The sequence below is a fragment of the Salmo trutta genome, chromosome 19, assembly GCF_901001165.1.
Source record: "Salmo trutta chromosome 19, fSalTru1.1, whole genome shotgun sequence".
Classification (NCBI taxonomy): domain Eukaryota; kingdom Metazoa; phylum Chordata; class Actinopteri; order Salmoniformes; family Salmonidae; genus Salmo; species Salmo trutta.
In genome coordinates this window covers 26158146-26170670 of record NC_042975.1, presented here as the reverse complement: position 1 = coordinate 26170670, position 12525 = coordinate 26158146, and the positions used below count along the sequence as shown (strand labels likewise).

The 12525-nt window shown below is 41.7% G+C and overlaps 1 protein-coding gene across 1 annotated transcript; it reads right to left on the bottom strand.

Annotated features, from left to right (window-relative positions):
• Positions 1-1767: 1767 nt before the first annotated feature.
• Positions 1768-11237, bottom strand: LOC115154233 (protein C-ets-2-like). Its single transcript, XM_029700252.1, has 10 exons — positions 10991-11237; positions 10047-10116; positions 8504-8624; positions 7176-7295; positions 5961-6161; positions 5678-5752; positions 5020-5223; positions 4579-4848; positions 4283-4401; positions 1768-3509 (listed from the first exon to the last, which is right to left on the bottom strand). Exons 2-10 carry the CDS (start codon positions 10107-10109, stop codon positions 3294-3296), a joined length of 1389 nt encoding a protein of 462 aa, XP_029556112.1. The 5' UTR covers positions 10110-10116; positions 10991-11237; the 3' UTR covers positions 1768-3293.
• Between the last annotated feature and the right edge of the window lie 1288 nt (positions 11238-12525).

Sequence of the window (12525 nt, the reverse complement as noted above, 5' to 3'; positions counted from 1 at the left end):
GGAAGAATACTGTACCAAGTTATCTAGCTGAATAAACTAAGTTTGAGCCTATTCCTCGAAACATTGAACCACTGTAGTTCACATCAATTATAATTTCTAAAGTGGAAGTTGGAAAAGTTATATTTGAGTGTTTCAGTGAATGGTTAGTGAGGGAGGCCCTGCTCTCTCGCTTCCCCAGTTGTTTAGTTAATTTTCATGCCAATCTCCTTTGCATTAGCGTAGCCTCTCCTGTAGCCTGTCAACTATGTGTCTGTCTATCCCTGTTCTCTCCTCTCTGCACAGGCAATACAAACGCTTCACACAACGTGGCCGCTGCCACTCTAACCTGGTGGTCCCAGTGCGCACGACCCACGTGGAGTTCCAGGTCTCCGGCAGCCTCTGGAACTGCCGATCTGCGGCCAACAAGGCAGAGTTCATCTCAGCCTATGCTACCCTCCAGTCCCTCGACTTCTTGGCGCTGACGGAAACATGGATTACCACAGAAAACACTGCTACTCCTACTGCTCTCTCCTCGTCTGACCACATGTTCTCGCATACCCCGAGAACATCTGGTCAGCGGGGGGGTGGCACTGGAATCCTCATCTCTCCCAAGTGGACATTCTCTCTTTCTCCCCTGCCCCATCTGTCTATCTCCTCCTTTGAATTCCATGCTGTCACAGTCACTAGCCCATTCAAGCTTAACATCCTTATCATTTATCGCCCTCCAGGTTCCCTTGGAGAGTTCATCAATGAGCTTGACGCCTTGATAAGTTCTGGGTGACTTGACGCCCTCACAGTTCTGGGTGACTTTAACCTCCCTACGTCTACCTTTGACTCATTTCTCTCTGACTCCTTCTTTCCACTCCTCTCCTCTTTTGACCTCACCCTCTCATCGTCCCCCCTACTCACAAGGCAGGCAATACGCTTGACCTCATCTTTACTAGATGCTGTTCTTCTACTAATCTCACTGCAACTCCCCTCCAAGTCTCCGACCACTACCTTGTATCCTTTTCCCTCTCGCTCTCCTCCAACACTACTCACTCTGCCCCCACTCAGATGGTATTGCACCGTCGCAACCTTCGCTCTCTCTCCTGCTACTCTCTCCTAACCCTAACCCTCTCTACATTTTCTTCCTCTGTTTCTGCTGCTAAAGCCACTTTCTACCACGCTAAATTCCAAGCATCTGCCTCTAACCCTAGGAAGCTCTTTGCCACCTTCTCCTCCCTCCTGAATCCTCCTCCCCCTCCCCCCCTCCTCCCTCTCTGCGGATGACTTTGTCAACCATTTTGAAAAGAAGGTTGACGACATCCGATCCTCGTTTGTTAAGTCAAACGACACCGCTGGTCCTGCTCACACTGCCCTACCCTGTGCTTTGACCTCTTTCTCCCCTCTCTCCAGATGAAATCTTGCGACTTGTGATGGCCGGCCGCCCAACAACCTGCCCGCTTGACCCTATCCCCTCCTCTCTTCTCCAGACCATTTCCGGAGACCTTCTCCCTTACCTCACCTCGCTCATCAACTCATCCTTGACCGCTGGCTACGTCCCTTCCGTCTTCAAGAGAGCGAGAGTTGCACCCCTTCTCAAAAAACCTACACTCGATCCCTCCGATGTCAACAACTACAGACCAGTATCCCTTCTTTCTTTTCTCTCCAAAACTCTTGAGCGTGCTGTCCTTGGCCAGCACGCAACATTTTGGTACTCAACTAAGTGTTCTTTAAAACCCATGGCTCTTTAATTAGCTACCCCTCCTTATATTAAGCTACCAAAAGTCAATAAAATAAACATAATACCATATAAAAATAAAGCTTTTATTAAAATGTCAAAGCCATTTTCCATTTAAAAAACACTGAAATGCTGACAAAGTAATTTAAGTAAAGTCATTATGATGAATAAGTTACACAGGTCTTTGGCATGCCGATGACATGCACATCTTTAGTTACAGCAAACAGCACAGCATGTCACGCTGCCAATTATATATTCAGAGCTTGGATGTTGTAGCAAGACCAACATTCTATTATAAAATAATGTACAATAACCCTGTTGCTTCACATGTCAGTTCAAAATGTTCTATATTATTAAGATTTCAACAACAGAATTCTTAAGATGATCTTACTTTTCATTGTGTTATACAATATCAATTAATAGAAGATGACTAAAATGATTAAGAGAACAGCACAAACACACATGGGCTAGGAAGGAATAAGATCGTACCCATGCCAAAATTATGCAATTTTTGTGTCTGTCATCTGTACAACAACTTGAAAAAGGCTGCTTTATCTTCTTCAGTAAATACACAGTGAATATTCATCGTATTTATAACAAGTACAGTAGTACCAATGTAATATATACACAGGGACTTTGGTACAGAATATAAAAACATACAACAAAATGCAACTATAGTTTAGAATAAACCATATACATCCACATGTCGCTTTGGTCACATAAAAATAAATAAACAATCAATTCACAAATTTATCCCTGATAAACCTGCTACAAAAATACATTATGATAGCTGCTACAACGTTACATTCAACCTTTAAAGCCATATTCACATGTGAATTGTGTATAACTCACCAAACATGACAAAATATTCATATTTACAGAACAACAATTAAATTATTTCCTTTTTGATAGAGGAGAAATGCAATAGCTACAATGACTGGTATTCCAGTTGCGCTGCAAGCTGGTCAGCAGGACAATGCATTAGTAAGCACAACAGTAAAGGCAATCTTAGCTATTCCATAAAATCATGAATACATTTTCCATCAAAACTCCTATTTAAGGTGCTGGAGCCGCCACCTCAAAAGCATTCTTGTTTGGTAACCTCAAGATCATTCACAGTAAGTCTAAATGTCCACTGTTCAGACTCCGTAAACACCATACTTGCTGAGTATAAGGCAAGAATGAAAAAATCAGCTATGTTACATTGATCACCATTGTCATCTGCGCAATTAACAGCTCTCCACTTTGCAGATGGATACAGAGCTGATCCATTACAACTTGCACAATAACACTTTCACCCAGAGGGAATGCTTGATTTAAATACTGGCACCCCTCTCAACCAAAGCTTGCACAACAATGAACATTGATGGCACAAGAGCCGAGACATGAGCTGCCTCTCCAAATTAGAGATGCTCACTGTCTGCCCACCTGTGTAGCCACTATAAGTGGACATCAATCAGTGCCACCTGTTCAATGACCAGAAATTACTTTCAGATGGCCTGTACCATTAGCAACTTTTGCTAAGTTGGGGTAGTGAGACCCCACTGGCTAGATCTCCAACCCCTTCCCTTTCGATAAAACACCAGTTGGTTCAATCCTCAGTGTCAGGCTGGACCCCTAGCATGATGTGGAGCTCTTCGGCCGAGTAGCCCAGCAGATTCTGCAGGTCGCAGACGAAGCGGTAGACGTATCGCTTGCCCGAGGTCTTGTGGATGATGTTCTTGTCGTAGTAGTATCGCAGGCCACGGCTCAGCTTCTCGTAGTTCATCTTGGGCTTGTTCTTCCTGCGGCCCCAGCGTCTAGCCACCTGGAGGAGGAAGGAGAGAATGATAAACACCAATGGAAAACAGTCTTACACTACGTATTGATGTCTTCTGATGGCTCTTGTGTTGACTTTTTTAGTCCTGTAAACTAGCGGTGTTGCCAATCTCGTCATACTCGTATTTGTAATTGTATCCATTTTATCACACTTGATACTCGTAATCGGAAGACCCAGAAGTGTGGTTTAAATGCAGGTAAAGCCTATCCCACAAGTGTGGGGATATTTATTTAAGCTACTCAGTAAGTACACAGACAAAAACAAACATATGTCCTCAGCAAAGTCGACAGAAAATATAACTAGATTGATAGCTAGAACAACAATCACTAGCAATTCTGATTCACACACAATGTTTGTAGAAGTGGTGTAATGTGCCCTGAGATGAGTGAGAGAGACGGAGCCCCGCGTATGTCTGTCTGGGGAAATAAGAGCAGAGGGAGAACGGCTTTTTCTAATCCAATCGTTACAGCAGGCTCAAACGATACCCCGCTTGTTTCTTACAGATATAAGAACTTGCCACTAGTTATTTAGAGCAGAAAGGGCTTCACACTGTTTGAGGGACAGAGAGATGCGTGCTGGCAGCTGACAATTACTATTTGAATTACAAAAAATACTTGTCATAATCGCATTCTGAAAATTCTCCATATCCGTTGCGATACTCTTTTTGTCAGAGTACTCGGTACACCACTACTGTAAACCCTTGTGGCTATCTCCTCCACAACCTGATATACACATATTGTATGAGGCCAATTGACACTCACCTCATCTGGGTCAGTGAGTTTGAACTCCCAGCCGTCTCCCGTCCAGCTGATGATGGCCTGACAACTCTTATCAGTCAGGAGCTCCAGCAGGAACTGCCACAGCTGGATAGGACCGCTTCCTGTTGAGAGGAAAAAAGAGGCATAGGAGTCAGACGGCGATCAAAAGGCATAATTTGTGTATACACAACTGTAGTGTGCTGTTTTGAACTGGTTGAAACTGGGGTTGACAGAGAGATAGATAGTATTTCATACAAGATGAGCTGGGTTTGACTGTGTCAGCGGGTTTATAAACTCACCAGTGAAGCCAGCCAGCACGGCAGCAGGTATGACAGGCTTTCCCAGTTCCACAGGCTCGTTCCTCTCCTGGATGTAGTCCTTGAAGGATAGGCCCTGATTACCCAGGCTCAGGGTGCTGCTGTTGCACTCGTCCTCAAAGCTGTCGTTGGACGGCACCCTCTGGTTGTCCGCCAGGGAAGACTGGCTACCCCAGGATTGCAGCATGGACTCTGGCCCCTCAAAGCTGTCCATGCTCTCCAATGAACACAAACTCTGGTCCTGGGACGAGACTGTGGATAAACAAAGCACAGAGATGGTTAGTTCAACTGAAACTGAATCACGTTAAGGAACTATCACTGAATTCAAATATCTGTTGGGAATCGCTTACATGTGTTCCCTTGGAAAATGAACACTAATTAATTAACATTGATTAATAGCTTCTAACAACAGTGTCTACTCACAGGCTTTGCAGAGTTGCCCTGCGTCTGGGTTGCTCCTGATGTAGCTGACGTTGACCGTGCTCAGCTGGGGCTTAGAGAACATGGAGAACTCCTGATCTTGGGTCAGCAGGGTAGTCTTGTCCGCAGTCTCAAACAGTTCTCTCAGCAGACTACCGCTGTTGTCAGGCACCTGCAGGGCACACTGGGTCACCTCCAGACTGAAGCCTGTAGAGAAGAACATATGCCCACTTAGCTCATCTCATCACACCCACCCCTCAGAGACCTCTTTGGACAGCCTAAAGGCCCAGTGCAGTCAAAAGTGGGATTTTTCTATATTTTATATATATTTCCACACTGAGGTTGGAATAGTGATATCACTAGACAGTAAATTAGTTAATAGGCCAATAAGAAAGAGTTTCTAACCTCTCGCTCTTTCCCCTCCCAACTTAGACCACTCCCAGACAGTTTCTTTTTGACCATTTTAATTTAAAACAATCACAGTAAAGTACTTAATTGTTAGCCAGAAAATATTTCATATTGAGATTTTTTTAAATGGCTGAATTGGGCCTTTAAAAGGCTTCTGTTCAAATAAAGCTGAAGTCAAACTGTTTTGTCTATCTGATGTTAACTTGGATTTGAACCCTCTGGTGCTTAGTTTGTTTTTCTAATGGACGCTCACCGACAGAGCTCATCCCGCTGGTTTCTGAGGGCACAACACTGCTGAGGCTTTTGGATTCTTCTCTCTCTTGACATTCTGGAAGAAAATGGAGGATAAAGTCAGGAACCGTCAGAAATACTGTTATTTGATTTTAGCATGTATCATTTAGCCAAAGGATACAGTAATTCAACAGAATAAAGAAACCCTTTCCACCCGAATACAAAAATAACTAATGACTCCACCTATTCTTTCCCCCATCTTCCACCCACACAAACACCATCTGACTAAAAAGTTCCACGGTTACCTTTCATCATCTGGTCCAGGTGCTCCCACAGGATGTCGCCCACAAAGTCTGGGGCCAGGTCCAGGAAGCTCTCCTTGCCCAGGTCACACAGTTCCTGGCCGTTCATGTCAAACTTAAAGAAGTGGACGTTGGCCAGGCTGAACTCACTGGCTGCCCAGTGGAGCCACTGCATCACATGCTGCTTGGTCCACTTATGGGGGTCTGTGAAAGCGAGAAAGAAAAAAGATATGGCTTAATATACAGTCATTTTAAATTACTAAAAAGTGAATGCACAATTCCACGGAAACCTCACCAAAATACACCAGTCTTTGTCTTGATTTGACATAACTAGGCTTACTTTTTAATGATTAAGGGACAGGCAAAATGTTTTACCAAATCTACATTTTTTTATGTAAATGGCATGTTATAGAAGAGTCCAGACACAGTTTTTTCGATTTCACTTGGTTTTGAGAAACTTACCCCACCAGCAATAGACTTCATTATTGCTTGTTCTGCAGTATGGATAAACATGAACAAATAAGTCATTTTCGAAACGGGCGATACTTTTCTGTGTGCGAGCATTTATGTATTTTTTGGTTCCCATTGTGGTGACACGAGAAATGAGACACGTGGAAAAGTATCGGAAAAAGTATCGCCCGAGTCCAATAAAATGGAATATAAAGTTGCGGATAAAGTTCAGAATTACACAATTTCATGTGTACAACATCTAAAGACCTGCATCACTATGCATTTCTAAAAGGACATATTTGGGTGTTTTTGGAGCCTTTGTTCATGTTTATCTGTGGCCCCCATACTGCAGAATGAGCAATGAGGAAATCTATTGCTGGTGGGGAGCTCTCTTTCTCCAAACCAAGTGAAATCACAAAAAAAGTGTCTGGACACTTCTATAACATGCTATTTACATCAAAAATAGAAATTTGGTTAAAAATGGTGAACCTGTCCTTTAAAGAGGGGAAGAAAATAAATTACTTAAACACTCAACAAGTGGGAAAATGTCATACAAACATGGTGTTAACGAGTAAGAATCAGGAGCTAATCTATTGTGGAAGCTGGACTGAGTGCAAAGCTTTCGAAATGAGCCAAAAATGACTGACCTCCAATCCAGTTCAAAATTAGCTAGGAAATGAGCAAATTGTTTCCTTGTAGAAAACATTTCAATAGAAATGAAGAAAAGGGGAGGACAATGAGATTGAGCAGTTGTAGAAAGTGACTCACTGTTGGAGATGCCACAGCAGCGTTGAACCTTGGAGAAGCCACTGAAGCTGTCCTTCAAGGCCTGACTCATCACTGCCTTACTGCACGGGGTCAAAAGTGGAACAGAGCAAGGGCCCATGTCTGGAGAGTTTACAAAAACAAATGTTTGATTACTCTATTAATCAACCTTTCTAGACCTTTCTTATGTAATAACATTGCTTTAACAGTGTCATAATTGTTTAAAGACCCAAATCAGTCAAAAACGCACATTTCCTTTGTGCCTGCGTGTGTGATTACACATATATGAGCAGGGTTTACTGTCAATGCTGTAAGAACAATGAGTTCTATCTGTATAATAACCTCTATTGCGCAACACAAACCACAAGTTGGTGTGATCTCAACACAATAGGCAGGTCTGTCAATGCAAACAAGAATGAACACTGTACAGTATGCCACTGCCTAATACTGTTCATAGTTGATCCAGCTCCAAATTGACTGTACACTACTCTGTTTTGTGCACACTAACAACAGCCTTAAAACACTACTCATACATATACAAACTCAAAAACCAAGTTAAATTTAAAGGCCCAGTGCTGCCAAAACCGTGATTTCCCTGTGTTTTATATACATTTACACACCATGAGGTTAGAATAATACTGTGAAATTTTGAAAATGATGACGGTGCCCTTTTAGTGCAAGAGCTGTTTGAAAAGACCGCCTAAAATGTCAGTCTGTTTAGGTAGGATGGAGTTTTGGCATGCCTGGTGACATCACAAGGTGTTTAATTAGTTAATAGACCAATAAGAAAGAGGTCCAAACCTCTCTGCCAATAAAAGCTAGTTTTCAGTTTTCCCCTCCTCACTCAGACCACTCCCAGCTAAATTCTTGCTTGAGAAATTGCTCTTTGCAAAGAAGCTATTTTTGTTTAATTTTAATTCAAAACAATCACAGTAAGGTACCTAATTGTTACCCAGTAATGATTTAATATTGAGGTTGAAAAAAAACCTTAAAAAAAATCTAAGTAGGGTTCAGACAGTTTAAATGGGCTAGCTGCCATGGAACAGGATGAGAGATTGATTAACAAAGTTTGGGTTATGGATAATTGTTAACGACGAATAAACACCTGTTTTTCTGTTAATCATTAATTAAAACAGTTTGTATGCCAGCAATCAGTTTAACTACATTGTTAACTTTGTCACCTCATGTCTCGCAAATAATCTTCCTAATAGAGTTTGGTCTGACTTTGGCCTGGGGTGATTAGTTGGTATTGGTGTTATGAAAGTGTTTTGGTGTAAAGTAGAGGGCTAGAGTGATGTGGCACTCGTTGGTAGGTTGTGGTGGTGGCGTACCATGTGAGACACAGTTGAGGCCAGAGGGCACCTCCTGAAAAGACTGCTCATCGTCTGAGGGGAGGAAGTATCCCGAGAACAGAGACATGGGATCTTCAAAAAGGTCAAACGCTGCCTGCCGCTGTGGAGGACAAACACATAAAAAACAAAATACTGTTAGTTTAAATTAAAAGACACAAAACATGTATTTTGCCTGATGATTTGAGAAAGCCCCATTCTACTGTATGTCTACATAATTACATATATTAGGTGAGACAAGTATAGCCCTGAACGGATGACCAACACCTGATCACCCACAGCTACTGTGAATCATTTAGGAAATACCTTATTCACTTCTTTAGACGGAGTCACATAAAGTGAGATAAAAGACAAAAGATAACAGAGCAGGCAAAAGCAATGACAGAAAAAACTCTGTATGTGGGCACTCCCTTTCAGTAAAGCCAATCTGTCATCATTAGTCAAACACATCAGGCCTTTCTCATTCTCCCAGCTCAGCCTGGCCCTGAACCGCTGGGAGAGGATGACCATACATAGTCTTCCTGTTCCGTAGCAGAACTAGAAACTCCCCTTGATGCAGCTGGCAGCAGTTCAGCTCTGAGGGTTTATAACACAGCGTAGGCTGCTGCTTTTTGAGAAAAAAAACTCTACCCCCTCCTCCCTCTATCCTTCTCTCTCCCTTTTCACTCTCTCTCGTTCCCCCTCTTCGAATCAGGTTAGACAAACCAGGCTCTTCTTCACAATTCTATTAGCTAAAAACAAGCCATTTTAAGATGAGCTCTGTTTGAATCTGCACTGTACCCATCTCAGCATTAGCCCTTTACAGATGCTGATGAGACTTCTTATGATGTTATACAACCAAGCCGCACATGAAACCTTAACAAATCATTAGGACATCGATAGTAAAGATGTACGCTAAAGTGCCATTTGTGCGCCTGTCTAATACTGTAAGGCACAATGATTTTTTATTCAAATAACTCCCCACAAAACACCATCCTTTTTTTATCCTTAAACTGTTTAATGATTTGTCTATTTATTTGGCCTTAGAAAAGGTAGGCTGGCACAAACGGGGCCCTCAATGTCTCGAGAGCCTTTTTTCCTGCTAGTTACCAAGGGGACTAATTGAGTTAGTGGCAATAGAGAAGGTGGACAGACTGAGAGCCTCTCCTCCATCAGCTCCCCAATTATCTTCACATTTAATATGCCTGGCTTTGTCCTCTTTCCTTTCATTTATTATTTTATGGTTAAAGTTATGGGGAGAAGAATAGCAGACTCAAGTGTGCTGCAACACACAGGATTTAAAAATAAATCTCTGCTGATATTTGGAATCCGTGTTTCTTAACTCCCCAATAGCCTTAAGTGAAGGGTGCTCCAATTCCAGTCCTGGAGAGCTATTGGGTGTGCAGGATTTTGATCCAGCCTTGCAGTATCAGTTGTGATACAGTAGTCCTATATGTACTATACACAACTCCATCTCCAGCACTACGATGTATGCGATTTTCCTACTTATCTACTGTATTAGTGGCACAGCCTTGTGAAGTCTCACCTTGAGGCTGGAGCGATAGCCAGTGGACAAGGGGGCCACTTGGTCCATGCTGAGGTCACACATCAGTAATCTTCAGGTAAATTACAGAGAGAAACTTTATGAGCAACACTAATACACATCAGTAATGACATCACACGGAATGGAAATTTGTATGATACTGTATCTGTCTCTAAGGGTTGTAATACGTTTCTCTACAATGACAATGAATTCACATGCAACCTATAGATCCACTGTTCTCCTAAATAGCAACAAAACAATGTGCAATGTATAAATATGAGTATATTACAATGTCTTATTTTATACCGAGCACATAATGGCTTAATAGAGCCTAAATTGTGTTAGGCTATTACATTATATAAATAAAGCTTGCACATTGAATTCAATATCTTAATGCATTGGCACACTTTCCAAAGCAACCTGAACACTACTGAATAAATAGGCTATTGATTTGGCTAGTTAGGGGAATTACTTACACATGTTAAAAATATGTATGTTTTACATTAGGCCAACAATTTCACACACACTATCATTATGACATCACGAATGGCTGAGACAGAAAAATAGCATAATTCTCTCATTGGTCACAAGTTTAATCGGTCCCCGAAATGACTCAAGGCCCCTCATGGTAGGGGAGGGTGGTCCTTCATATTAGATTAGCGCCACACATTCAATAGTGATTCCATTGACATAGCCATGTTGAATAATTCGTAAAGATATATTTAATATCAGTGATAAATTAATCATTACCCCAATTTAAATAATATTTCGCATAGCCCAAGGCATGGAATGGGATTTACCTTTGGTTATTATTCCACCAGAAACAATTATCGCAAATGTCATGTAGAACAGAAACAAACTATTCAGGAAAGCAGTACAGAGTCAAATGCCACATTGTCTGGGAATAGATCAAAGAACAAGAGAAGAGACACAAATCAGGGACCTACCTGTTGAATTGATCGGCTGTTCTTCAAAACAGCAACAGTGTAACGTTAAATTGTATTCCTTTTCGATTTTGAATAATTATCCTTTTCAGTGTTGTATGTGCGCAGGCCTATGCTGTATTTTAGTATTTGTACCTCCCAGATACACTGACCAGTATAAAATCAAAACAATGCACAGCCTTGTTTCTTCGTGTGTGCTTGACGAGTGTATCTAGGCAATGAGGAAGTGCAGCTTTTTTTGTTGCTGTTTTCATTGCGCGCTGTGTAGCTCAGTGGGAGGAGCGTGTAGTAAGCAATGGAAAATGATCATAGTGGAACATGTTCAACGCGCTTTACCGCATGTAAACATTGTTGCAGTTCTGTCATAATAGAACATTTATTAACGCTGAAAACGTGCAGAAGCCAAGCAACTCTGACGCACTTATCCAGAAATATTGTCAGTGATGAATGCTTATCGAAATCACACTCAGCTCAGTAATTCATAATAGCCTACTGTGGAATGGCCCTGTCAATCTTATACTTTGAGGGTTCAAAGGCAGTGCCACTTGAGAATAAATAAAAAAGATGAGAAAAGTTTCCTCAAGGATATCAATCAATCAATTAACCAACAACAATATTTTTGTTCACTGATATGTTTCAGCCTAGATCCAAAACATGGGCCAAAGAAAGATCAGGAAGTTATAGAACAAGAACATTAAGAAGGGCCTGATTATTTTGTGTTGGTCTATTTAACATCTGTATGTCACAGCATTTCCCATCATGTCTGCATGAGTGGATACCTCCATCCCTAAATGATACAGTGTAAATGACATTGACTGTTGACACATCCTCCCAGACACAAGACTGAGGGGGACAATGCCTGGACAATAGAGAGATGTACAGTGTGTGATGAAGTGTCACCCTTTATTCTCACCATGACCACGAGAAAGACGGTAGGTATAGACCCCCTACTACAAGTGAGTCAGTGAATAGGGTGTATCCGTATTGTAAAAAGTGCCCTCCCCACTACTTTCAGTCAAATGTAGTTGAGAACTCTTCCAGAGGTGTGGAATTTGGTAAACCTCATTGTGATTGGTGGGGCTTTGCTCTTTCGTTCTCTATTGCTCCTCTATTGTTCCTCAAGCAAAGGGGAGACCGATGACATCAGAAATTCCCATACCAACTCTTTGAATGCCCTTCACCTTGAAGTCTTTTGATGAAAACATGTTTTTTTACCCTTTAGTGTGTGTAATTTACTGTATTTATACTTGGGATATTGCTTTTCAACAATAAAAGTTTAAAAATCGCTGGAGGACGTCTTTAAATGAAACCCTTGGGAGAGAAGTTTTAGATTAGTAAAGTTTCAATGTCCAAGCTTGGTTGAGAAGGTTGTGTTTTGATTTGTAACAATGGACCTCAACATTTGCTGTATTTATTTTGAATCATGTAGTATTTGTACATGCCAGTCTGTTGGACACATGCAGTATCTAGCATGGTTCTACAGGCCATGGACCATTTTCATCAACATAAAGTATATCAGGTGTTTAGTCAGTTCTATC

Coding starts and splice junctions, on each gene's coding strand:
- LOC115154233 (XM_029700252.1), bottom strand. CDS start 10,109: ATGTGTGACCTCAGCATGGACCAAGTGGCCCCCTTGTCCACTGGCTAT. Junction 4,849..5,019: donor AGGGCAACTCTGCAAAGCCT/GTGAGTAGACAC, acceptor GTTTATCCACAG/TCTCGTCCCAGGACCAGAGT. Junction 4,402..4,578: donor CGTGCTGGCTGGCTTCACTG/GTGAGTTTATAA, acceptor TCCTCTCAACAG/GAAGCGGTCCTATCCAGCTG.